We start from the raw sequence: 27,453 nt of genomic DNA on the forward strand, positions 1-27,453 counted from the left end.
ATTATCAGTGCAACGAAAGCTAGTCGACTAAACTAACCTCTCATTATTTAAATACTAGTTTTAATATTAATCATGTTAGAGCATTTCCAACCATCGAAAACTCTTGGCTAAAAGGTGACGTGTCATACTATAAATAAAAAAATTTAGCTAACAGCTCGAAAAATTCAACTCCAACCATGCTCAATTTTTGTCTATAAATTTAGCTAACCTCCTATGGATGACTAAATTTGTCGAACTTCTACAGGTCTGTAAGAAATCTGTAGGAAGATTGCACATCATTTATTACCATATTGAACTGATATATTCTATTTTAACAATCTAAAATATTAATAACATACTATTTTTAAATTATAGCCAACTAATATAGCTAATACCATTGAAATAAAATGTCTTACAGGTTCAGCAAATTTTACCTAATGTCTTACAGGTCCCATCTAACCAACGATTATAGAGCCAACGATTATAGCCAATGCCGTTGGAGATGCTCTTAGTGCTAATAATATGAACATGGCATCTGTTTTTGCCTTCATCCTAAAATTCAAGTAGCTAAATTTAGCAAAATGCCAGGCGCGTGAGCTGTTCTATATGGTGTTTATGGTATTTAACGTTTGATACGAGTCCTTTTTCCCCTAAGAAAATGTTTGCTAAATCTAGTTATAATAAGGTTAAATACATGGGCTGATGGGCAGAGAGATTTCACACGTCATTCCTGCAAAATTTATCGGATCTCATTTAACTTTTTGTATTTAATATTCAACTAAATTTAGAAAGAGCATATATACACTAATATGAAAGCAAGAAAAATAGATAAAATAGTTGTAATTATTATTAATATATAATTAATAAATAGAAAAGGCTGGATAAAAACAGTGAACATGATTAATTTCTATTTTGTTAAAACTTATTGGCTTTAAATTTGAATACAACTTCTACTTCACTTTTTCACTTGTTTATTGATTTTAAACTTATTGATTAACTTATACTTCACTTTATATGCCCCGCTTCTAACTTTTAATTCATTATTTTTATTTTAATCAAAAAAAACTTATCTAAGATCATCCAAACGGTCCCTATATAAAATGTTTTGTAGATCTAATTTATTTACAACAAAAATGTCTTGCCAGTTATTTGTTAATTTATTAAAACTTTAAAAAGTATATTTAAGCGGATTATTTTGATTAGTGATATTTTAAAAATTACTTCATTTTAGTTTTCAACAAAGATATTTGTTTGTATTTTTCTATTATTGCTTTAAGATATTATGAATTTATTCACACCTCGACATAGGTGTGCACGTCAAAATTTAATATATTGCCTTTAGCAATAACAAGGAGTCAATTTTCGCGAAATCAAAATATTAAAAAATATGTTAGATTAGTGTTATATATACAAGTAATATATTTTGATATTGAAATAATATATTTTTTATTACTCTCAATTTAAAAATCATTACAAAAAATTAATTATATATATCCAATCAAGACTGCTTTTATGGAGACCTTCGGTCAAAATATTATTAAAAATATTATTTTACAAATTAATTACAATATTATTTAATTAAAAATCTAAAAACTTGTACATTTCCTTGGCAAAAAAAAAAAAACACTTGTACATTCCTTAAATTAGACATGTTTTACGGACCTCTACAAATTACAAACCATACAGTTTTTACCTATAAACAAAACAACTGTAACATTTTAATCAGGGAAACTTTCCCGACCACGCATTTTTCACCATACATTCATCTATAACTTTTGCAGTTTTATTACCCAAGAATTGTGAGCATCTTTTTCCCCACGGGTAGGGTTTTCTAAGTATAACATCCAACGTTGAGGGAGATGGTAGGGTTCAGCTGGGGACGAAACCAAGGCCTTGGAAAAGTCCTTTAATCGTCTACAAACTACAAAGTGACGAAGCCCCGCCACCAAATACGATCGATTCATCGATGATTCTTATGTTTGACCCGTGCATATATCATGCGTAATCTATTCACGACGTAATCAAGATTTCCACATAATCAGGACTAAATACATTTTTGATAAATTTATGAAAATTAAATAAAGAAAAAACAATTAATATTGTAATAGTGCAAAATATTATAAAAAATATTTTTTTTGTGGGATGAATAATTTTATGATGACTAAATGATTTTTTACAATTTTTTATATATACAAAATAAAATTTTAAATTCAGGGGGCCGCAACCTGCTAACAGGGGCGGAATCTAGGATTCGAACTATAACAAGGCATGAAGTAAATTTTCGGAAGAATTTTACGGAACATTTTAATTTTGCAAAATTTAGAATGGTGAAAAAACATAAAAAAATAAAATAAAATAGTAGCCCTTAACATGTAGTCCCACGAACCTACATGAAATACAAGCACACAATGGCCGGCCAACAGGAGAGAAACAGACCTCACGTCGCATGTCAATTTACAGTTGCGATGAAATGGCAAGTCAACTTTACCGATTGCGTACTTACCAAACTTTCTTCTTCTTCAATTTATTTTCGCGTATCATGTACTAAAATTTCTGCAAATGTGGCTCCGAAGCAACTGATTAATAAAACATGCATGTAACTTCAAAATTTGACCCATAACTTAATTAATTTGGTCAATCATGCAAGTTCCCCGATTATAATGTTCAACATGTTTTCATGCATTTCAACACACACAAAGCAACCATTTTTTTTCTTGCAAGTAAGATAGACTCTGCTTACTTTTCGTTAGTGCCATCAAACCCCGCTTTTTTCAGTTATTTATTCATTCAACTGGTGAATTTTCAAGTTCAATCAGTGATCAGCCGCACTCACTGTACGACTAATATCTTGTTTGTTTCAACTTATAAAAGAAGTCTACTTGTATAATAAGTCAGAAGTCGGCTTAAAATTAGAAATAAGTCAAAAATTGACTTAAAGCCAGTTTGAGGTACTTTTTCAGCGACCTAATTTTTTTTGAACTTTTAAAAAAAATAAAAATTAACCTAAGTCAAAAATTATTAATAAATCACTTTTATTTTTATTATTATACTTTTAATAACTCATAATTGATTAATAAGTCAAAATTACCCAAACAAACATTTTAAGCTCCCAAATTATAAAATAAGTGATGTTAAGTCATAAACTCAGTCAAACGGGCTAAAACAGAGATTTAATTTATAATTTATAACGTGATTTATTATGATAAATTGGGGATATAAAATATTTGTTTGAATAATTATGATTTATTATGATAAATTTTTTGACTTATGTTAATTTTGAATCGATTTCCGAATTATGTTTATCAGTTTAGAGTCAAAAATAACATAAATTTGGGGTTTAAAACCCACTCAGACCTGCATATCTAGAGTGGAGACATTGACGAAAATATTTGATTTGCTTTTTCTATGAGTAACAGTGCTTTACTTGTATTATGCTCTTCGGTCTTCATTAAAAAACCAGAGATGAATTGCATTATATACCATGCGATTCTTTCGGAAGTAGCAGGGTGCAAGTGTGTAAGCCCAAGTTTCTCGTCTTTTTTGGGATTCGAATTCATGTGCAGAACAACTCCATTTTTTATGACCCAAACCGCTTTTTGTATGCACAAGCAAACGGAGCCTCTGCTAACATTTCCAGTAAGATTGTTACATGTACACGTAACATTCCTTCCAAAAATATAATGTAATTTTTAATTCGTATTTTAATTACGCTGAACTGGTTTCAATGATCAGTTCTTCCCAATATTAGAAAAAGATTTACAGGATCATATTATATTCATAGGTAGGATGAAGGTTTCTTTGTTCATCATGCTTTCTTTACTATGTCTCTGGATTTTATTAAATTCGAAAAAGTTATATACCATTTTACTTACTTTAATATTTTTTAAATAACTTTTACATCTACCGGAAATCATCTTTACTTTTCTTTTTTCAATAATATCAGATAAATATTATTATCACTCTTTAAAATGTGTAATACTAGCAGGTCATCTACGGAAATGGCAATAGTAATGAAACTCTCTTTAATTGGGATGTACAAATTTGAAAGGAATGCTGTTGAAAATAAACTACTAAAAGAAATCAAAATCCAAACACAACTACAAAGCCTACTATCTTAACTAATACACTCTTTACTATCTGAACATTTGCCCTTCTTCCACAAAATATACACAACAAATTACCTGTCCACACTCCACAACTATAATTGCATGTGCTTCCCTCACATGAGAAACAAATATAAATTCAAACACGTATAAGCTGGCCACTAAGAGTCGATGCTTTAAATTATCGGAGCTTTATCATGTTTACAGATGTCTGTGTGCACCTGGAGGTGCTGCTGGCATCGGGAAGTTATAGTTGCGTTCAGCGCCTGGAAATTGAGGAGCCTCGACATAGGGGCTCTGAGGGTTCCAAATGTATATGTTTTAATGCACATGGACAGAATGAAATGAATTAGAGCAGGAAATTTATAATGAAATGAATTAGAGCAGGAAATTTATGTAAACTTAAACAGCTTACATTTGCAAGATGTCAAATAATTTCTTTTCATGCAGAAAATTGTAAAATTTGACAGTGTACAATCAATGGTAAGTGGTAACATATCAAATAATTTATGTTCATGCAGAACATAATGTAATTAAAACATTTACGGATCCAGCAGCACTTATAAAGCATGATAAGTAAATAGGAAAGAGGTATCTATTCTGTTATGACTTGTAACAAGCTGAGGAGTATTTAATAAGTCCTGGATTCTAGTTGTCTACTTTGCCCCATATTGTAAGTGAACTACCGACAAAAACTAAGACAGCAGAATGGAGAACTCAAGTTTTCATGTAATCAGCTTTCTCATTTTTCTTTTTTAAAATTTGCAACTCCTGGTATTCCGACTTCAGGTATGATATTTTTTTTGTATGTTCACTTTCATATTCTTGTTCAGTTGTTCTCAAATAAAGATTTTGCATATCACCGAGAATAACCCTCAAGCAAGACTCAATTTTTCGATGTACTGATCCAAGAAATCTCATTGGTATAGAACTTGTGCTGGGCCTGCTGGCAACTCTTACTGGTTGGAAAAAGAACCCAAAAGAAATGAAAGGTCACACCCTGGGGCGCCAAATGCTAATTACTCAAACAAAACGAGCTTCTGGGGCCATTTTACAAAACAAAGAGAAATAATTAAGCATTTTAGATATCAATTATATACCTGTGACGCAAAAGCAGCATAAGATGTTTCTGCAGTACTTGACTGATTTCCATTCAATTTGTGGGTATCACTCTTTGGTGCAGTTTCACTGCCAGTGCTGTCAGCCGATTTCACCCTCTATACTCCCATATCAGTTTAACCGTAGTGTCAGGTACTTAATAAAAACAACATATAATCTGGAATACTTAAATACAAAGTCGAGCTCGAACAAGATACCTGAAATATTTTACCAAGAGTTTTCAACCCTTTTGCTCTAGCACGGAGCTCATCTTTCTTCACATTACTGTCTTGAAGAACCTAAAACAACCACTACACAAGATCAGAAATCGCAGAGGCACTTAACAATAAACCATTAGAATCCAAATAAGGATCTTTGAAACTACCATGTGACAAACACGGGACAGTGTGGCTTCAATATCGGCTACATTAAGCTTCCACAATGAATCAATCATCACCTTCTTGTGAGACTGCATGTATTCTTCCAGTTCTTCCTCTGTGTAATTTCCCTCTGAACTAAGCTGGCGTTTCATATCCTCTTGAAGCTGTATCAATGCGATTGCTCCTATAACATACAACAACAAAAATATCTAAACAAAGCAGGAATTTCATACAGAACAAACAAAGTACATACAGTGCAAAGCAAGTTCCGCAGTATAGATAATGTAGCTAAAAATTCAATATAACATCCATAGCATGTATTTAACTAAATAAAATGTGGACCGGAAGATAAGATATACAATCTGAGTAATTTTTATTTTAGCTGGTTTAGGAGATTTAAGGACATTTTGGTAGTTTCATAATTAATATTATGATATTCCAAATAAGATTTAGTTCTTTCAAACCTCAAGACATGAGGCATTACCAAAAGTCACATGCACCGAGAAGTGTACTCTGCTGGTAAAAAAGGTAGATAAACCTTGTTGCCCATAGATAACTTCTTAAGAAGATAAGCATACCATATAATAAAAAGGGAAGATCAGAGATACCAAGACAACTCAATATAAATCCAAGACTGATATTGCAAGTTTTACAATAAGAATCAGGATATAAGTGGTCTCCTGGTATTCTTGTGCGTCTGGCCCACTAGAGATTGAGAGATCAAGTCCTCTAGTTAAAAATATTCGATGACATATGATTTAGCCTGTAAAACAACTGTGATTATCAGGCATGCCTAGTTCCCCTCAGAAATTGGGTTCTTACCCCAGAAATGAAATAGATCTGCTGGACCAGCACATAGGGTAGGTGCTTATCTTCCTTCGGAATGGAAAGAAAAGAGCACATGCTTATAGATTTTTCTGGACGAACCTATGTCTGATAGACTCTGTGATCACATAATTCAGATTCATTACTTTGTAATGAATAAAAATGTTGCTTAAGATCATTTACGCACCTAAAAAATGTTTTCAAATAGTTGAGATGAGCACACACATTTAAGTACAACATGTGCATATATACTACATGTAATTTGATCATAGCCAACACTACAAAGATATAACCACTATTTGAGATGAGCACAAACATCTGTCGATCAGTATTACACAGAAGAAATCAATTATAGACACTAATACAATTAGATCCGCTTTTCATAGACAAACTTGGGATTTGCGATCCCAGGTAAGATCGGTTCAGGATCATGGGATCCTTTTCTATCAGATCGGAAGGGCTGTAGCACAAAATGTACTTCTAAGTAATTGCCCCATAGATATATTAAGAAGAAATCATGTAACGAAGGGGATTCCTATTTGTACAAATGGTACTTCGAACTTGGAACTAGCATGAAGAAATTAACGATACTTCTTTATCTTTTGAGTTGTTCCGCCGGATCGGTCGCTCAAGATTAAGTACGACATGTGCATATATATACTACATGTAATTTGATCATAGCCAACACTATAAAGATATAACCAACCTGTTGCTGCAGTTACTTGGGATTTGATGTAATGTCCTTTATTCCTGAACCACTCAGCAACAAATGGCAAGCCCAATAACATCACATTCTTTCCAAGCTCTTTAGCTGACTGTCTTGCATATATGTAACCAATTGTATTTAACATATCAACTCCATATGCTGTTGAAAGGGGGAATTATCAGTTAGAAAAGATCTTCAAATTTGCAATCAGTTAATTGAAAAAGTACATCATGAAAATTAATTGTTTAAATATCATAATGATAATTTCCAAGACTTTACTTAACGGGTAATTTTGTGCCCTCGATCATTTGCCTCAAGAAGATAACCATAAATTACTCGAAAGACTGCAACATATTTCCTTCAAGCCAATAAAGGTATTTGGAGTAAGTAGTCAACTTATGTTGACACACCTTCACACCACTCTTAAAAAGCAGCAGATCCTTAGGCTAGCAACAAGCCAATTTTAATGATTTATTATATTGATAAGAACCAAAGTGGTAAAATTATCCAAATAGTGAGGCAGAGACACCGCGATGCTAATTGAATTTAGTTTAGGGATTTACCATCCCTATGTATGTCCAGCCAAAAGTTTTTAATTATCATAATGTGTCATCTCTGTGAATTTCTTTTAACATGTCAGGGTTCTGCTCATATCCCATACTGCGAGGTTGGTCCTATTGCTTCCCGTACAAAAAGTTCGGCGACAACATGGACTTGGGTATAGAAACCTAATCATACTCCTAACTGCATTAATATTCTATTCTAGAAATTTTACACGCAACAGTTTTTATAAACTTTTGAACTCTATTCCTGAACTAGTAACCCTTCAGTCTGTCACACATCAACATAAACATAAAAATTAAACAATACTAGCACTGATATCACTAGCTAAATATTCCTAAATCAGCCCACAAATTTTTAAAGAAAATATATAATATTATCTAACAAAGAGTTTTCACCCATAGTCTCTACTAGCACACAGCCCAAGCACATAAGGGAACAGAGTATGACACAAGGCAAACCTATATAAAATTTCACCTGCACTGGAGAGTCTTGATACTTCCGCTTCAGCATCTTTAACAAAATCTACCTTATTGCCTTGCACGTAAAGGTTTAGTCTATCCTTAAGTATTTGAGCAAGCCTCTCTTCTCTTTCCTTCTGGACAACCTATAGTAAAGAAGAGTTCAATAAAGAAGCTACACAAACTTGCAGTAAGAACTGGTGAAAAAATATCGAAACTGCACGAAGTTAATCTTCTGCCCACTTGCATAATTACTTATATAAGATACAGTTTCGATTATTATATCTATCTGAACACAAATAATGCACCTTTATCATATTCAATTAAAACACATTATCATATTTAACGAAGTATTAAAAATTGCACACTGCCTAAAGTATGCCAAATCTGTGAATATCTTGCATATTTGGGCATATCCCCACAAATGATGAAACTAAAATACTGGCCAATACAAGAAAATAATTTGATTTATAAGCTCTGAAAGGGTATAATCAAAGCCATGGTCCATTCCTATGTTCTATCAAGACGATTCAAGGAATTTGTATCATTCCAATACTTTGAGGGTGCAGCAAGTGGTGCACGTTATTTCCCTTTCATCGTCATTATCTAGATTAGGTAGTACTATTGTACAAAGGTGATAACTCCATTAAGCAAGTGTTGTCTTGCTCTTTGTAACATGATCATCCCCACTTCAAAAGGAGATACTTTAAACTAACTTATACCTTACATTTTTGATACGACAACATCCTCAAGCTTATATCACAATCAACCGATCGAGTAAAGATAACACATGGATTACCCAGCAGGCCAGCACATCATAATGCCCATGCAAAGGACGTCCAACAAGTTTAAAATCCTAAGCTCAAAGATCAAGTATATACATGGAAGCTTTTACAGGAAAAAAACAACTACATTCTGCCTCCTCCATTTATAAGTACTAATTTCTTATATTCACATATTTATCCTCATAAGTCAATACAGCTGCCAATTAGAGAAATTTAGCGACTGCAGTAGCTAAGTCCATGTGCTGCACAGCAAAAGAGAACAAATCAAGAAGATATTTTCATGCCACTAAAATTTTCTAAACGGACCATGAATGATGGGCACTTGAGTAATATGCTGTCATGAGGATCCTCACAAGTATAGGTTTAAGAAATTAGAATATCTTATGGAGTTGATGATTTCATCAGTTCTAGAATTGAAGCGAGGAGCACAACAGACACACACTGAGATCAAGTTCTATGCAATGTCAATTTTGTAGAGAATTGTACTAAGAGATAACACTTATTCACATAATAAAATAATACACTCTAGGGTTACCAATATGTACCCTCATTTTCTCTTGCAATTTTTTGGCATCAAACTGTTCTTCTGCGGAGATATCCATGGAGGCCATTGATGCCATGGCTAGTTGCCCAATGTAATCCTCGAAAAGCTCACTCCCGAAAAGCATCGCAAAAATAGCAGCAGGATCAATGATAGCATCACTACAAAGATGAGAAAGTGCACACAGATAAGAATAAAAGTATAATCAATTTCCTAAAAGTTAAACAAACAATCTTGGTATGCAGAAATTGTATATATCCTCCGTGAGGGGCTATTGCTTCTAAAAGCTTATATTATATTGATAATATGAATGAACTAACGTTGAAATTCCTGATTTCCCGTAAGCATCGTATGCCTGTCGTTGGGTAGGATCACTTAACACTTGGTAAGCCTCTCCTAAAACCTAAATTCAAAGAAACAAACTAATAAATACACAAGCAACGAAAGGATATGAATTTAAGTAAAAATTATAAAGGAACTTTGACAAGCATTTAAACAACATCATAAATTGCGTACAAATGCAAAGACAATTCTCACTTATTAATCCATGCATAAAGTATTAATGAATACAGCGCCAAGACAACTGAACTACTTAGTTAAGAGGGGATGCTAAACATGTGGAGAAAACATATTAATACAACAAATTGAATGATGAATGAAATCTTCATTGAAGCTTATCAAAATCAATTGCCAGACAATTTTCCTCCACAAACAGCCTCACAACACTACCTCCGAAAGAATGAACATGTATTGAAAAGTAACTAAGTTTAAACTTGCCTGGAAATTTTGAGCAGCAAGAGGATCATTGGGGTTCTTATCTGGATGGACCTGTCTTGCCTGCAACACTCAAAAATAATGTCTAAGGCTCTGAGCATTGTTATCCATATCAATGTGGCATAAAAAAAAAGTATGTACAATATGGCCTATCTGACATATAGAAGATAATAGACAGTAAAAATGCAAAGAAACAACTAAAGCCGTATTAAAAAGTAGAGAATTAAGTTCCTCAAAATTATAAACTCAAAAAATGCTAGAAGGATTATACGACTCAGATTAAGATTTTCATATTTACAGTTTACTGTTAAAAAGTGTAGCATTGAGACTGTCACCAACAATGTTATACAGTTGCAACTTGTAAGTTCTACTGTTTAGCTATTCAGTGTAACCTGATGCTCTGACATTGCAGTTCCAGCTACAATCCATCTAACTGATGTAGCTTTAGGCTATTAATCGAGCTTAACCACGGAAATTTAGATTGGGCCGCACGTATAACTGGGGACTTCTTAATAACTTCAGTAGTAAATTAGTATAGTAGAACATAGCATGGGACTTAATAACTCAATCAGTATAGTACAACATAATATGGGACTTCTTAATAATTAATCAGTATAGTAACTTTTCCGGTATACAATTAGTCAATGTCAGTCAGATTTATAGAAAAACCCAAAATCGAAAACAAATACAACTATACGAAAACAGCAATCAACTAGATTTCAAATCTTGCACTTAGTACAGATAATTCATATATAATCTCTGAAAAAGTATACAATCAAAAGTAAAAACCCTGTAAAGATATGATCAAGTCCAATTAAACATCATAATGGATCCTAACACATTAAAAGATCAGCGTACGGGAAGATTTAAGAAACAAAAATAACCTTGATATAATAAGCTTTCTTGATCTCAGCTTCAGTTGCAGAGGGACTCACTCCAAGAACATCATAGTACTCCGTCTCCTTCACCATGGATCTTGTAATAATTCCAATCCAAACAAAACCAAAAAGAACAAAACGGGGGGAATCCGAAAATCTCGGGAGGAACAAAACGAAATAAAAAAACAAGAATCAAGTAGGAAAGAAAGCAGAAAGAAGTAAAATACTTTTCAAGAAAAAACAGGCAGTGTGTGTCTGTGTGTGTATTTAGAAAAAGAGATACGGAGTATAAATTGGAAAAGAGAGGGGGAGGACCCAGGTGCGTCAGATGGACAAAGATCGCGATAAACACGAAGAATTATAATGAGGTGTCTGGAGCAACAGCTACTGATGATGTTTTTTTAGTAATTTGTTAAGAAAAAGTCTAGGGAAATTGATTCTTACCCAAGTCAAAAGAGAGGTTAGTAGTCTGTGAAAAGTACTTAGGAGGGGGTATACAAAGGAATAAAACACGTAGGATACGCGCAAGTGGAACTTTCATGTAAGAAGCTTGGAGGTTTCATGTGCATTTGTCCGCCATTAGTTTAAGTACATGTGCAGTGCAGTAAGTAACAACAATGGTAAAATATTACTCTTTCCGTTTTGAAATACAGATTGCACACACTTCTCTTTTCACCGCTAAAATCATTATTTTCAAAATTTCTTTTTTCTGAAGTAAAATATTAATTATATATTTTTATTAAAAAAAATTAAAAATAATAATTTTAACTATAAAGTCAAGGCACTTAGATTTGTGTGTCAAAAACTCAAAGTACTTATATTTTAAAACAGAACAGTTAAACATGAATTTTAATTTAAGACTTTCTCATTAAAGTCCGTCACCAATCATAATTAATCACAAATTAATTTATGTTTTGTAATTAATTGTACTAATTAAATCTCTTATTTTTAATTAATTATCTACTTAATTGATAATCATTTTAATTAAGTTATGTTTAAATTTTAATCTGCGTTTCGTGGATCAGGTATGATTCCTGAATTTTAGCTCATGCTAATTAACTATAAAATTTCTATCTATGCTTTCTCTATTTCAACTATTTTTTTAAGCATGTTCTATCTAATTTTATACATTTCAAAATTTTCAATTTTATAATATAAAAATCAAATATCTCAGCTATTTTTCTCCCTTGTACCTACTTTAAATATTACATATCATTTGATCTCATCAATATCTTCGACTTCCTTAATTTTTCACTTTATTTTAAATATTTTCTTAACTTCATACCCGACTAAACGTAAACATTTGAACAGAAAGAATGAAATCCTATTCTTTCAAAAAATATATATTACAATATTATACATTTATGATAAGCATTTTTTAAGAAAAGAATTATTTTCTTAAAATTCTTAAAATAAAAACTGATTTTCCAAAAATCTCGTTTAAATTTATGACACAAATTCCCTACTTTTCGGTAAAAAGCAATAAAATGACAAACGGAGTCAAGTCGGTAAGAACGAGTTAATCCTAAAGTAACCGCGAGAAGTTGGAGTCAACTACTAAAAAATAATATCCTCCACCTCCGTCTAATTTAGCACAGGGGACAGGAAGCATGGCAAACGCTGTAGTGAATGGTTTGGCTGGAGCTGGTGGTGGAATCATAGCTCAGATCATCACTTACCCTCTCCAAACTGTATCTCATTAATCCCTTGCTCTCTTACATTTAATGTGTACACACTTGTTTCACCTCACTTGCTAACTTTTTGTTATGAATTGATGATGATATTAACAGGTTAATACACGGCAGCAAACTGAAAGGATTGCCAAGAAAGCGGATGCTTCTTCCGCTGCTCCTCCTCCACCTCGCAGTACGCTCCTTCAACTTATTCAGGTTCACTTCTTTTTCTTCTTTTTCTTTAATTTATTATTTAAGTTGGAATAATTCAGTAATTCAAGATTGTTCTTTTGTGGTTAAAGGCTTTATTCTTTTATTTGGGGATTTTCAGGTGATAAGGAGTGAAGGGGTGGGTGGACTTTACAGTGGTTTGAAGCCTTCTTTGTTTGGAGTTGCTGCTTCCCTGGTTCCTACTTTTCCTTTACACCCCCTTCTATTTCTTTTGTATTTCATGAGAATAATCAAGATAACTGAATGACATTTTTATACTCCCCTCGTTTGTGCGATAGAAGACATAGGGTGGGAGGGCTGAGACCCGAAACGCCTCCCTAAATCGAGCTTCAATTCCATGTTAAGTAACAACTGATCTTATACTATTTAACAGATTTTTACCACAGTGTCCTTGGAGTTGGAAACCCGTGCTTCAACTCTTTTGAAAATTGGGAACATCTTCAACATTTAAAAGGAATTTAGATGGGTTTGGGCAATTAAGTTTGTGTGTGTGTGTGTGTGTGTGTGTGTGTTTTGGTGGGGGTGGGGGGGATTGTCACCTTCATGTGCAAGTGTTAGAATTAGCTACCATACGCAATTTTCTGGCAGTCAATTCAAACTAAATGAGTTGTTACTTTGGCACATATGTCTATAGGAATATGCATAGTACAAAGAGAAAAAACAACAGAAACAATCAATGTCAAAACTCTGAGAGCTACTTTCGTTCTTGTTCATTGGAATCTGCAGAACCTTATTGCAAACTTAGACAGTTGGATTACTATGTCCAGGAAGGTAATTGCCTTCTACCCGGTCCACCATACCGCCATTAGAGGGGGCATAATTGACTTAAGGAAACAATTTGCATTTGTTGCACCCAAACCTCAAATTCGCATGTATACTATTTTATTGTTGTGATCAGTAAAACCAGAAATCTTCTGATTTATTCATTTATGTGTTTACTTTGCTAAAAAAATCGATTTTTGTATATTAACTGATATATGTATGCCTATGTCTGTTTCTAACTAAAAGAATAATCTTGCTACATTAAAGTTAGTATCTTCTGATTTAAATGTTCCTTGGCCAGAACTTTCTTCAATAATATTACTGTTTCCTCAGCCCGGTCCATGGTATGCTGGCTTTGACCTGATTATCTTCTTTTAATGCTTTCAGGGGATTTATTACTATTTCTATCAGGTTTTCAAAAACAAAGCAGAGGCCATTGCAGCTACTAATAGAATCAGAGGACGTGGTGATGGTACGGTGGGCATGTTTTCCTGGCTTCTTGTTGCAGCTTCTGCTGGGTTAGTGGTTCAATATTTATGACACTGAACATATTTGCCAGTTTTCTTGACCGCGTCTAAAGTTAATTGCACCTTAGATTGATCATTATCATCGTTAATATTATGATTGGTTGATAGTGCCAACTAATGTCATGGTACAGGATTTGTTATTGACGTTATTCAAACACATTTTTGCCTGCATTTTTATCTTGCTGAAAATGTTATTTGCAGCTCACTGAATGTATTGCTGACAAACCCAATATGGGTTCTTGTGACTCGAATGCAGGTGAGTTCTGTTTTATTCTTTTATGTGCAGTAATTGCTAGATTTATATTCAATTGATCATGGTGTTTTTAGTGTCAGATATAAAAGTCCTTGATCATTAAAAAGTAGGATGTTGCCATAAAGTATTTGCATCTTTCTGTTTAATATACATTAATGATCTGACACCTATGTGTTGTAGACGCATACTCAAGCAGAAACGAAAATGTTGGAGGCAAAGAAGGAAGCTCTAAGAAATGAAGCTTCCCAAAGTGGTATCATAGGGGCTTCTTTACAAGAAAAATTTGCTGAACTTGATTCAATTAAACCCCAGCCATATGGAACTAGGCATGCGGTTGGTAATTTTGACATTTATTGTATTGTCACTTCTAAAATATTGGGGTATCCCAAAAAGTTGTTGGGTTGTTTTTTCTCATATATATATTTCCTGTATGGTGATCATTTTCACTTTCTCAGTTTGTAGTTTTTTTTTTTTTTTGTGGGGGGGGGGGGGGGGGGGGGGGGGGGGGGGGTGGGTTGGACAACACAAGGAAATCTATGTTGGTGTACATAATTATGTTAACAATGGTGCTAACTGCTGGATCATTTGGATAAATTCAGTAAAATTACATACTTTCAGAAATCATAATTTTTAAAAAATATCTCAGCTAGAAAAGATCATTTGGATAAATTTGGTATATATTGAAAAGGTGTCAAAGATACAATTCTTTTCTGTGCTTTCCTCTTTGTTTTGTTGGTTATTATATGCATCTTCCCTACTTGTTACTATAGTAATTTGTATGTATTCATGTGGTATAAAAGGCAAGCGAGGTTTATAATGAAGCAGGAATTGCTGGATTCTGGAAAGGCATTGTCCCGACATTAATCATGGTTAGTTTTTAAATCCTTGATTAAAAAGTTTGATGGTATGCTACTGCTGGTTGGACAATGACAATTATGTGGCAGGTTTGCAATCCCTCAATTCAATTCATGATTTATGAGACTTCGTTGAAGCGCCTTAGGGCTAAACGTGCAGCTAATAAGCAGGGATCAAAAGATGTATCTGCTCTCGAGGTTACTCCACAGACTTGTTAACCATATTTGTGAATTATTTTCCTTTATATATTTGTAACGAACTCAAGGTTTCACTCTCCTGTAGTTTCTGACATATCAGGTATGTGATATAACATTATTAAAAATGCAACTCAGAGATAATTCTTAAATCAATAAGTAAAACCGATTTTCCTTCTAAAGCTCGCTCTCAGAACTTGATTTAAGCCCTTTCAGATCTAACATACAATCATGTTAATCACCTACATAATAATACAGGATATAGGAAAAAAAGGACATCAAACTCATTTATAATCTTTATTCTTTCGCGTGACTAGGTATTCTTATTGGGAGCTGTGGCAAAACTGGGAGCAACTCTTGCAACATACCCATTGTTGGTCGTCAAGGTAAAGTTTTCATAATGTTTCTAGTTCTACTTTGCTATTTTAGACAAGATCCTCTGAGCTGCCCACAAGACCTTCACACACTTAGATGAACTTGCCAAATCCTTGTGCATAAGCTTTTTGAAATTTCTCTTTATTAAAGTCCAGTTGTTTGGTATTTGTCTCCTAAGTTCAATTTTCAGAATAGAGACTGATGAGAATGTGACAGTTCTGTTACATAACTAAATGATCATTCAGATTATTGTTCCTTGATGCACAACCAACCAAATTGAGAAATCTCTGGCGGATAGTCTTTTTGACACCTTTTTAGAAACCCCGATAAACAGAAATTCTGAAGAGTTTGTCTTTCACTATCAGGATAAAGCCCCAAATTAAGTTATTATTAAAAACCATTAACCAAAAATTGTTTGCATTACATAATTCACTACAGGTCCCCAAGACCGTTTCCCTGCCATCTTAGATCAGTTTCAGCATTTAAGTGCAAGCTTGTTAAAACTATCCAATGTTGTCGTATGTTGTCAAGATTGACTGACATGCAGAATGAAATAGTAGATCTTCTACGGGGAATGATTTTAGAATGGTTTTGTGAATATATATGGATAGTTGTGACCATCGAGATATAATGACTAGATGAGCATCACATTCATGGTATTGCTAGTAAAAAATTAAACAAAAAGTAAATATTGCTAGTCAAAGAGGCAAACCTAGGTAACATGGAAGAGAAGTAAAGAAAGATGCGAGTATGTGATGAGATATAATTTAGACAAATTCTTGATATACTTTCTTGACTGAAAAGTGATCCATACGAGGATTAGAGATATTGAAGAACTAGTTTGACTGCAACATTTTAGCAGTTTTTATAGTTTATACATAAATTTGGAGTTCTCACACAAGTTCCCTTGTTCAATTTCTTGAAAAACTCTGCAGTCGAGGCTTCAAGCAAAGCAAGATATTGGTGGCAACATATCATTAAGATATTCAGGTTTGATATTAATCTAAACATTATTTTCTTTACAAGAAGATTTGCCACATCTGTTTATCCTAGGCAAACAAGTCACTTGTGTGTCTTCTGCACATGAAGGTACATTGGATGCAATTATTAAGATGATAAGATATGAAGGATTTTCCAGCTTCTACAAAGGAATGAGCACCAAAATAGTGCAAAGTGTTTTTGCAGCTTCTGTACTTTTCATGATCAAGGAAGAGCTGGTCAAGGCCATTTCTGTATTAGTTAATAAGCGCCCAAAATATCTGCTGAATGTTGTCAAATAACATCTTAAAATTACAAAAAAAAAATAAATTAATAATTGCTAGAGACTGCTTCTTGATTATATTGTAAATTATTGAAGTCATTCCATTAGTTTTGGGATAAATATCGGATGCGACATTTTCAGTGTCATGTCATATGTTAGATTAAACCTTATCTTAAATTTGTATATATAAATTTTGTTATCCAAGTTCCAAAAGGGAAAACACAACAAAAAAATTTCGACTGCTTAGTATTACTATAAGCCATCAACACTATTATTCCATTAATATATCATATACAACACTAATATTTCAGCGTTCTTCTTTGATACAAGATTGCAATTCAACTCTATTGGGCCAATGAGAGTAAACAATAGGAGGAGATTACAAATTTTGTTGTTTTAGGTGTAAAATCTATTTTCAAAACGCCTATTCACTTTTGCCTATTATTTCTGTTCACCGTGTCAATTGTTTATCATCTCCCCTTGTAATAATGAAAGAACCGGCTACTCAGTGAGTTAAGTACAGTGGTTACAAGGTGGAAGTCGAAACTGTTGGGGCTCTAAGAAATTGTTGCAGCAACCGAGCCGCAAAACGTTGTGTGATTCCACCAAATACACGACGTCCTAGATTCTGGGCCTCTGGTTCTTGAAGGACCTGCAAGTGCAATGCCTGGCAGTAAGCGTGACATTCTATAAACAAAAATAAATAAATTAAGGAGAGTACCCTCAGTTTACTCTTCTCATAGGCCTTATAATCATTTGTACACCACAACCTTAATCATCTATAGCGATCTATGAAAAATATAATATACATTTCAGCGCCATTGCTGATCTGATGTCCACTGTATTATATTATATACGACTGTAAACCAAATAAAATTCCTTACCTGTAAAAGGGGCCGCAACATGGTAGGATCAAAATTCTCAGTGGACCTAAGAAGCCCCCAAATCCTAATTACCTGTGCTCTAAGTTCCATCAAATTTTCCTGTTCACTATCACTCAGCAAGGTAGGCCCAGCTGTGTTATTGAAAAACAAATTTTTTAAAGGCCCTGGAATAGCGTTGTACGTATCAATCATTGTGCCAAATATAACAGCTTCAGAAACTCGGACAGACTCTCTTATAACTAACGCTCTGAGCTGTTCACCATCGGGACCCAATAGTAGCTTCAGCACAGGTTGTAATGCATCATTTGCTGAAAAATCTTTATCCATTTTACCCTGGACAAGCAAGTTTTCAAGTCTATTCCACCTGAATATATCACATTTACAAACTTAGAATCCTACATTATTGAACAATCAGAAAACAGCATCATCACAAATTGTTTCACCTAGTATCTAATGACTGCACAATAAATATTATAAGTATGTGAATCTTTATCAATTAAAAAAACATATTATCAAAGTACAAGCAACTGAGATTGCTGCTCCTCAATATTCAGTGTATAGCATAAAAGTATAAATAAATGTTGCAAACAAAATCAATTGTCAAAATGGGATTTACTAGGAAGTGATTATCAAAAAAGCCATGAAATTACATACCTAAACCTCCCATCCTTGAAGAGCAAATCAATAAGAGCATCTCTAAGATATGGATTTGGATCAGTGAGAAGTCTTTTGGCAAAATATGGATATGAAGCAGCCAGAACCTTGAAATTTGGATCAGCATACAGTGCCAAGCCTTCCAGAACAGTTAGCGATCTTAATATCAATGCATAATAAGCTGGGACTGCATCAACGGTGACCATCAAGATTAACTTTAGAGGAAATGTTTGAACTTGATATAATATTATTAAAATGATTACACATACAACTAATTTATTACAAGTAAATATTAACCAAATATCTTTCTACAAAGCAAAATGATACTCCACAAGCATTATTTTCCGAAACATCACATCTTAAATTTGTTTTGTTATTAAATTATCTTATCCATATTACAGTCTTCACTTTTTGGTATCAAAAGTACTACATGGAGTCCATAAGTGTGTTTTAGGTAATCTAAACATTATTTTGACGATAACTTTTGTTTTTCCTTACAGCATTATTTTATTTTGAGGATGGAGATAGTTTAATTTTCTAGGAGTAACTAATTGGTGATTTATTTACCTATTCGACTAATCATACAAAATCTCAAGGTCACAGTGCAATAGTTAAGACTATAAAATTACATGTTGGGAATAGCACACAAAGTTCTAAGGTAGCTATCAAACTAAAGCAATGATCAACTTACTACCAATGCTCAAGGAATATTAAATAAAATAATTCTAATTTCTTAATATAAAGATCAGCTATTCTAAAGTAATCTTACAAATAATTAATAATTATGTGTTTGTACTCTTTCATGATCTAAGTGTCAATTACCAATTAACCAGTGGTATTCATACATCTTTATAGAAAGAACCAACTAAAAATTGATATATCTGGTCCTGGTTGTCACAACCAAGGATCTCACTAGTCACTCGCAGTTCAAGAAGCAATGTCAGAAACACTGCGGACACTTGGTATTTAAATCTAGTACATATTCTTCCAGGGTCTTAAAAAGACGTGTTGTAACTACACTGAAGGACTCAGACTATGATAGTTTAAACTAACAGTTTCCATAGTTCAATTATATTTTAGATGGATGAAATAAGGTTCCTCATAAGCTATAAGTGAAAAAGAATCGACTTTTTAAATTAATAAATAAACACCACAGTGTCTCACCATTAAATGGATACTCGTAAAGTACAGCCCCGAGGCCGTCAACTATTGTTTTGAAGTTGAGTTCGCTCACAGTTGCATTGAGTGCATCATCAAAGAAGTTCTTAAGGGCTGGTACTATTGGAGAAATGTCGATATCAGGGGACAAAAAGTCCAATGCATAATAATCACGAGCCATAGCTTCATAGTCCCGATTTACTAGGTGAACAACATGACCTATGATAGCTGATCTTGCATCTTCAGGAGTCTCACTCATCATCCCAAAATCTAGAAAAGCGAGTTTTCCATCAGGTGTCGCCAAGAGATTTCCAGGATGAGGATCAGCATGAAAATACCCATACTCAAGTAGCTGTCTAAGACTGCACTGAATACCAGCATTAACCAGATCCAACACTTTTAACCCTTGCCTTTCAATAGCGTCTTGCTCACTTAACTTAACGCCTTCAACCCATTCCATTGTTAAAACTTTCACACTGGTGTAGTCCCAAAATATATCTGGTACAAGGACATCCGCCTTGTCAGCATACAGCTTTCTAAACCTCTTGGCATTTTGACCCTCCTGCATAGACCTGTAAAAATTAACATTCAAACCAAGAAAATCTGATACAATTTCTTTTCTTATTTATGTTTGATATAGTAAAAAGAAACAGTCTAGACAAATTGTTTAGCTTCAATTTAAAGTGTAAAAAGTAAAACCATGATGAGAGATCAACCTGCACATAGTTGAGCTCTTGATAAACTCTACCAGCAAATTCATCTATAAGAGCCACAACGTCACTGGTAATTATGTCCACATATTTATTTATAAGGTGTCCTAAACCCCTTATCAGGTAGAAATCCAGTCCTATAATTTCTTCAATTCCAGGTCGCTGCACCTTCACGGCAACTACCTGCCCAGAGTATTTAAGCCGAGCCTTATAAACTTGGCCTAGACTGGCTGCAGCAATTGGTGTTACCGATATTGACGAGTATATTGATTCAAGCGGAAGACCCAGCTCTCTCTCAATACATGAAAGCGCCTCTGCATCCGGAAATGTCGGCAAAGCATCCTGCTCAATCATCAAATGACAATGAAAGAATGTTTTAGCAAGTAAAATTTACTTTGACACACTTCAACACATTTTTAACTGAGAGATCTATGTACATATATATCGGATATATCTGATTTCTCCTTCCATGGTGCAATAAGATGGCAGATGGGACTATAATAGCTATGCACCATGCCCACAAAGATGAAACAAAACCAAACCTACAGACCAGTTCTAGAGTAACCTCAAGTTTGATGATAGAAGTTAGTAAAGTAGTGAAGTAGGACAATTCTTTTATCAATTAACTACAAGCAACACTAAAATACCATAAAGGCCATGCCAAATTTGAACTAGAAGATTTCCGATAACGAATTTGTAACAATTACTACTTTTTTGCCAAAATCTCAAAAATGTTCAGCTAAGCTACTATATTATAAACTAATTTTGCCAAAGCTTCAACTTAACTAGCTTCAACACTACATCATCAAAGGCCAAAATTCACCTAAAAAATCTCCAAACAACTAACAATAATCACCACACGAAAAAAACTAAACAATTTCCAATTTCACAAAATTCAATGTTAAAAGAACTTAAACACAAACAAATCAAAAGAGGGGCTACTACCTGCAATTCCGCAAGCTCTTCAAGATACTCAGGCGGGCACAAATCGGGTCGGGTCGACAAACCCTGTCCAATTTTGACAAAAGTAGGGCCCAAACCAGTCAAAACCTTCCTCAGTTCAACAGCTCTGAATCTCCTCCTCTCATCAACCAGCCCCTGTAACTGATCAACCCAAACCCTAAGCCCAAACAACCCAATTCCAGATAAAATCTTAAAAGCCCTCCCCAACACCTTAAATGGGCTTGACCCATACCTACTCGAAAGCATTTCTGGGCTGTAAACAGTAGCATTCACAGCCCGGGCCAAAGCCTTTGCTTCAGCTTGCATATCCTCAGTTCGATCCAGTGATGATGATAAGTCCAGTACAACCGGAACGACGGCGTTTTTGTTGTTGTTTGATGAGGATGTGTTCGGGGCCTCAGCTAGCGCCGCCTGTAGCGGCGGCGCTGCTCGTCGGAAGGTTGTGGTGGTGGGTTTGGAGTAGCCGGAAGTGGGGATGGAGAAGCCGGCGCCGGCGAGAGAGAGTGTGGACATTCTGTTAAAAAACGTCCGGCGAGCGAGACCAGTTTGTTTAGGTTGTTGAAGATAGCAACAGGCAACAGATGATAATGATATTACACGTACGCTAAAACTATTCACTTTGTTAAACTACTTTGCGTGCGAGTATGTAAACACATGTTGGCTTATTTTTCGTTCATACTTTCCATTTTGGACCGATAGTTCCATAATTCGATGTTATTTCATTTTGTTGCTAATTAGTGTGATGGTTTTTTATGTTTTGATAAAAACTTGAACATAAATTTTTAATTGAGTTTGATTTTAATATAATATGATATTTTTATTTCCTACTTTTCCTCTCTTTTTTTACACGCTATTTTTATGTCCCTCTTTTATACATTAAAAATCAATAATCTCATCATTTCACTTACTTTTCTTTCTTCTTTCTACTGTTTTATACATATATTTTTTTAACTTCCGTATCCAAACCAAGAGGGGTGTATTGGATGGTATTTTAAAGCATTTTTTTCATTTTGTTTGAAATTCATTAAAATCTTGAGTTATTCAATTGAGATTTTAAATTATGTTACAAAATCTGGTGGTTTTCTATTGGGATTGTTTAGAATCTATTAAAATATGATGGTATTCAAATGCTTATGAATTTTTCTGGATTTCATAAAATGATGGATTTTGTGGTATTCTTCTTTGTATTTTAAATTTTTTAAATCTCACCAAAATGAATGGGATTTTAAAGCATTATGCTTAGATTCCATCAGCTCTGCGACATTTTATCAAGAATCCGCACAAAATCAAAATCACATGTAATTCATTAAAATCCATACCCAAAAAATAATACATTAAAATCTTAATTTAATACACCGCGTAAATATAAAAATTTGGCCAGCGGAGAGAGTAGCAAGATCAGAGAGGAGAGGGGTGAGTCTTAATTTGGTAAAGGTCAGTGTTTATTTTTGATAAGGAAGGAAACCAAACAGTGTCAGTCGTGCACGTGAGACTGTGAGAGTGCGCTAGCGTGTCACTATAGTGTCTTCGTATCTCACTTGTCACGTGAATTTGTGATGCCCATTGGTTTTGTCCTGTGTCTAAACTTGTTTCTAAATTAATTATTATTTATTATACAATAATAGAAATTAGAAATTTTTAATTCTAACAATAACCATGGTTTTTCTTTAAAATCCACTTTGATATATTTCATTTGTATGTGATTGATGATCTGTTATTTTATATAAATTTACAACCAATGTATTTGTCAATGGTTCGAAATTTTGAGCGGTTAACTTTCGCATTATTATGATAAACTAGCATAAAAGCCCGTGCGAGGCACGGGGCTCTAGTTTTTGCTGTATTTTAAATAATATTCATATGTCATTATATTGTTCTTGTACGGACCTTGAGTTTGTATTATGTTTTAAATAATATCTGTGTGTCATCATATTGTTTCGAGCGTAACTATTACGTTTTACTTTTTGACAAAATACGTAAACATGAAAAATGTAATATATGCAATCTAATAGCATTAATAGTAATAATAAGTACTATTCCCTCCATTCCATTTTATATGACCCTTATTCTTTTTTGAGACATCTCTAAAATAATGAACTTACTATACTTACTATTTTTAAACACTACTTATCGCTATTACACACACTACTTCTCTATTTTATACTCTTTTATATTAAATAAACACTATTACACTCACTACTTACCATCACTATCTCAAATCTATTATTAAATTTTGATATTTTCCAACTAAATTTCCTCTTTTTTACTACTTTTTTCTTAATCTCCGTGAAAGTCAAATAAGGTCACCTAAAATAGGACGAAGGGAGTATATTTTTTAAAAAAATTATAGATCAAAAACTACATTTGAAATGATATTTCTATATTCAAATTCGTTAGGATATAGAGACCATCATCATATTATCAATGTTCAAAATTATATTCGAAATTAATACTGAAATTTTAAATTTTAAATATATTATACCTCATTAAAAGAATCTGTAATTTATTGTTGAAATTATTAAATTATTTCAACTAATATACCATGATTTTGATAAAAACCTGTTTTTGATATGTGAATTACGATATCCTAAATCATGATTAAATGAAGATGTGTGGTCCGCGTTACCCTACATTTAATTCTTCTTTTTTGAGCGTACGTTTGCATAATTATTAAAGTGATACATGATGGAGTAGATCATCAACACATTCTTTTTAGCATATGTTGCACACATTTTGTATAAATAAAAATTGAAACATGTGTTGTACGTAAAAAGACACGTACCTTATTTTATTATAAAAGTATCAATTGAACTACTAACCATATAATTGCACCCCAAAAATTTCTGACACCTTTGATGTGTCTTATCCTTTTATTTTTCATATCAATTATATAGTACTTCAATGTATTATATTTTTATTGTTAATTTAAAAATATTTGATGAATATTACTTTGATACAGTATGTTATAACATTATCTCGTTATAAAATTTTAATTTTCAATAATTAGTTTTTTGAGCTTGTCTATTAAGACTTTTAATGATTTTTCATGTAATCGTTATAAAATAGATCTCAAACAAATGATTTTATGGAATTTCAAATAGCAAAAAGAGAGTAGATATGAGTTAGGCATCATGAAGTTCATAAAACCATAAAATATTTAGTTCAATTAGTCGTGTAGTTACTTTTTTAGCTTTGTGCAAACTCACATTTTTAATATTTTGATACTCGTATTTATTAGGAGTGATCAATGTGGCATATCATGTTCAATTGTTAAAGATCAAGTTATATATTCGATATTTTGAATCATGAAAAAACTATTCTTGTTCTAGTCCCGTTTAACCAGATATTAGTTTCACCGTATCGCATCAGATTATCCGGTTCAGAATTAATTATATTTTATTAGTTTAATTTGTAAATGATTAATTTAACTGTAGTTTGAATCATTTTATTTAACTGGTATGTTATATATTGGATGATGGCATATTAAAAATTATAGTTTTAAGACTTTAATATATATAACTTATTTCTCTGTGTTATTTTATTTAACAAAGTAAAATTTATAACTCAAATCTTTTTAGTAGTTCTCGTAAACGCGTTTTATTATTATGTGGTTGACTTTTGATTAACAATATAAAATTTTCTTAAATTCACCTTCATATCACAAGTTATAGTATTTCAAATACATATATCATCAAAATTATATCATTTAGATATATTTTCCGACACCAAATTTGATGTATTGTCACTATCCTTATATCTATAATTTTTTTTAAAAAAGATTTAGTTACACATCAAATTCTGAATTCATAAGTTTAAAATAAAAAAATATTCTACATAGGAATATTCTTTCAATCACCTTATTTCGTGTTCTCCAAAATATTGTAATCTCTTTGTAAATTGCCTTTTATAATAAAAGAAATTAATATGACATAGCCCATGTTGAAAGCCCATCAATTTTTCCTTTCAAAGATGCTCGCTTAAACCTCAGTTTTTGTACTTATTTCTCACATTCATGACTTAAAATTTCTATAATATTGTATCGGTGCTCGTTTAAACTATTAAGTTAGATTTGTATTCGAATACGAATTATATCTATTTTTTGAAATCCGAATCATGGCACGAACCCGATTATTCATATTTTTTTAATTTTAAATTTATTTATGTAAATAATTAATTTATAGATATTAATCTATCATGTAAACAGTATATGAGACTTTACTGAAATAATAACTCATCTCAAATAAATAAGATATTGAGACGAATATAAATACAAAAGTTTTAAAGTATGTGATTAATGCTTTTGAGTAATAAACTAATTGTTTGTGTAGCTCAAGTGGTTTGAGTGATGTATTTGTATTAGAGAGATCCCGAGTTCGAGCCTCATGAATAACATCTTTTTTTTATATATATGAGAAGATGTTAGGTTCGGAGTTAGACTCAGGTTCGGAGTTAGGTAATTTATTTGCTCAGGAGGGAGGCTTGACACGAACCTGTTGGGCTACTATATATATAAGTAGATAAGTAGATAAGTAGATAAGTAGAAGTAATGTAACCGGTATTTGATTAATTATATCGGTCCTCGAAAATCGATCTTCTAAAGATTTTGGCTAAAATTAGATAAATGATATCATATAATTGATGAAAAATATTTTAATATTTTCTAGTTCCTACTCCTCTCTTTCTCGTGTCTAAAAATCTAATTAATTCCGTCATATTTACTATATCTATCGAAATTTTGACATTGCATCAAAATGTCACGTTATTTATCATGCTAATAAAATAATATTTTTTTATAACAGTAATTTATATCATTATAACTTGAAGAAGGTTTATAGAATTTTATTATCTTATAACATTTCCTCTCAGATATCATTTTATATTCTAAATGATTAACTTTTTAAATTTCAAAATATTGTGAGAAGGGTTTGAAGACTTATTATATTTTATATAAATATAATTGACTTTAGCCACGTTAGACGACCTTATCGCTAAACCCTCACCTCTTGAATGGGATATGGATTAAAGAAAAAAATTTGTCTTTCATTAGAAAACCGAATTATGTGTGCGCACCGCAACGGCTATTATTAATTGCTTCTGAAATTATTTCCTAAGATTCTACTTTAATACTCCGTATAAATGGGCCGGTGGCGATCTGAAATAATACAATGTATCAACTGAAAGTGGAAGTGGGGATAGAGGAAAGTAATGCTTTAAACCTAAGATACATAGCGTATGCTTAGTCGATTAATCCAAATGATTGACTTTAAAACGATTAGTTTTTCTGCTTGATCCAAATTTATTATAATTCCACCAATGATTATGCATTTAAGAATCAATGAACCAATAAACCAAATACATCAACTATTTATGATTCAGAAAAAATATACTCTGCCAAGCAGATGAACATACTCTCTCAGGTATAGGTATATTGAAATGTTGAAATTTTATCAAATTTATATTAAATAAAATTTTAAGAAATCTAAACTTTAACATAATATAAAAACTAAAATCCAATCTATTATTGACATTAACGTACTTGTAAAAATATTTTCTTAACACGGGAAAAAACACAAGTAACAAGTGATAGAAATTTTAATTCTCAAAAAAAAAAAACAAGTGATAGAAATTTTAAATCACCTCATTGGACGACAATTATATTGGTGGACTAATAAAACATTCTTGTATTCAGTAATTAAATAATAATTTTTAATCAATTAGATGAGCTTATTGCCTCCCTACAGTTATATAATTTAATTTTAAAATTTTATTTTTTAAACACGAAATTCCTATTTATTAAAATAATAAATTAAGGAACTAAGCAGTACGTGGTTAGCTTTGCGGTCAGTGGGAGTACTATATTTC

General features: G+C 32.6%; 3 protein-coding genes across 3 annotated transcripts; 1 reads left to right on the top strand and 2 right to left on the bottom strand.

Annotated features, from left to right (window-relative positions):
- Positions 1-4,019: 4,019 nt before the first annotated feature.
- LOC108219337 (chaperone protein dnaJ 10) lies at positions 4,020-11,564 on the bottom strand. Its single transcript, XM_017392735.2, has 10 exons — positions 11,098-11,564; positions 10,217-10,276; positions 9,760-9,842; positions 9,444-9,600; positions 8,130-8,259; positions 7,092-7,250; positions 5,566-5,744; positions 5,399-5,479; positions 5,183-5,299; positions 4,020-4,379 (listed from the first exon to the last, which is right to left on the bottom strand). Exons 1-10 carry the CDS (start codon positions 11,182-11,184, stop codon positions 4,284-4,286), a joined length of 1,149 nt encoding a protein of 382 aa, XP_017248224.1. The 5' UTR covers positions 11,185-11,564; the 3' UTR covers positions 4,020-4,283.
- A 1,064-nt stretch (positions 11,565-12,628) lies between these two features.
- On the top strand, positions 12,629-17,321 carry LOC108218759 (peroxisomal nicotinamide adenine dinucleotide carrier). Its single transcript, XM_017391853.2, has 11 exons — positions 12,629-12,782; positions 12,882-12,980; positions 13,096-13,170; positions 14,145-14,275; positions 14,486-14,540; positions 14,718-14,870; positions 15,338-15,406; positions 15,482-15,589; positions 15,904-15,972; positions 16,897-16,951; positions 17,051-17,321. The coding sequence occupies exons 1-11, from the start codon at positions 12,702-12,704 to the stop codon at positions 17,239-17,241; spliced, it is 1,086 nt and encodes a 361-aa protein (XP_017247342.1). The 5' UTR covers positions 12,629-12,701; the 3' UTR covers positions 17,242-17,321.
- A 150-nt stretch (positions 17,322-17,471) lies between these two features.
- On the bottom strand, positions 17,472-22,232 carry LOC108218760 (protein ACTIVITY OF BC1 COMPLEX KINASE 3, chloroplastic). Its single transcript, XM_017391854.2, has 6 exons — positions 21,574-22,232; positions 20,635-20,970; positions 19,925-20,480; positions 18,761-18,947; positions 18,107-18,470; positions 17,472-17,874 (listed from the first exon to the last, which is right to left on the bottom strand). The coding sequence occupies exons 1-6, from the start codon at positions 22,102-22,104 to the stop codon at positions 17,749-17,751; spliced, it is 2,100 nt and encodes a 699-aa protein (XP_017247343.1). The 5' UTR covers positions 22,105-22,232; the 3' UTR covers positions 17,472-17,748.
- Between the last annotated feature and the right edge of the window lie 5,221 nt (positions 22,233-27,453).

This window comes from Daucus carota, chromosome 4 (genome assembly GCF_001625215.2).
Source record: "Daucus carota subsp. sativus chromosome 4, DH1 v3.0, whole genome shotgun sequence".
NCBI lineage: Eukaryota > Viridiplantae > Streptophyta > Magnoliopsida > Apiales > Apiaceae > Daucus > Daucus carota.

Excerpts from the sequence above, each read along its gene's own strand:
- LOC108219337 (XM_017392735.2), bottom strand. The coding sequence starts at position 11,184 with ATGGTGAAGGAGACGGAGTACTATGATGTTCTTGGAGTGAGTCCCTCT. Across the intron at positions 8,260-9,443 it reads AATTGCAAGAGAAAATGAGG|GTTGTCCAGAAGGAAAGAGA; the intron begins GTACATATTGGT and ends TCTTTACTATAG. Across the intron at positions 5,480-5,565 it reads TGTCCCGTGTTTGTCACATG|GTTCTTCAAGACAGTAATGT; the intron begins GTAGTTTCAAAG and ends TGGTTGTTTTAG.
- LOC108218759 (XM_017391853.2), top strand. The coding sequence starts at position 12,702 with ATGGCAAACGCTGTAGTGAATGGTTTGGCTGGAGCTGGTGGTGGAATC. Across the intron at positions 12,783-12,881 it reads TCACTTACCCTCTCCAAACT|GTTAATACACGGCAGCAAAC; the intron begins GTATCTCATTAA and ends TGATATTAACAG. Across the intron at positions 15,590-15,903 it reads AAGATGTATCTGCTCTCGAG|GTATTCTTATTGGGAGCTGT; the intron begins GTTACTCCACAG and ends TCGCGTGACTAG.
- LOC108218760 (XM_017391854.2), bottom strand. The coding sequence starts at position 22,104 with ATGTCCACACTCTCTCTCGCCGGCGCCGGCTTCTCCATCCCCACTTCC. Across the intron at positions 20,481-20,634 it reads AAGAGCTCAACTATGTGCAG|GAGGGTCAAAATGCCAAGAG; the intron begins GTTGATCTCTCA and ends AGGTCTATGCAG. Across the intron at positions 18,471-18,760 it reads TTCAAGGATGGGAGGTTTAG|GTGGAATAGACTTGAAAACT; the intron begins GTATGTAATTTC and ends TGATATATTCAG.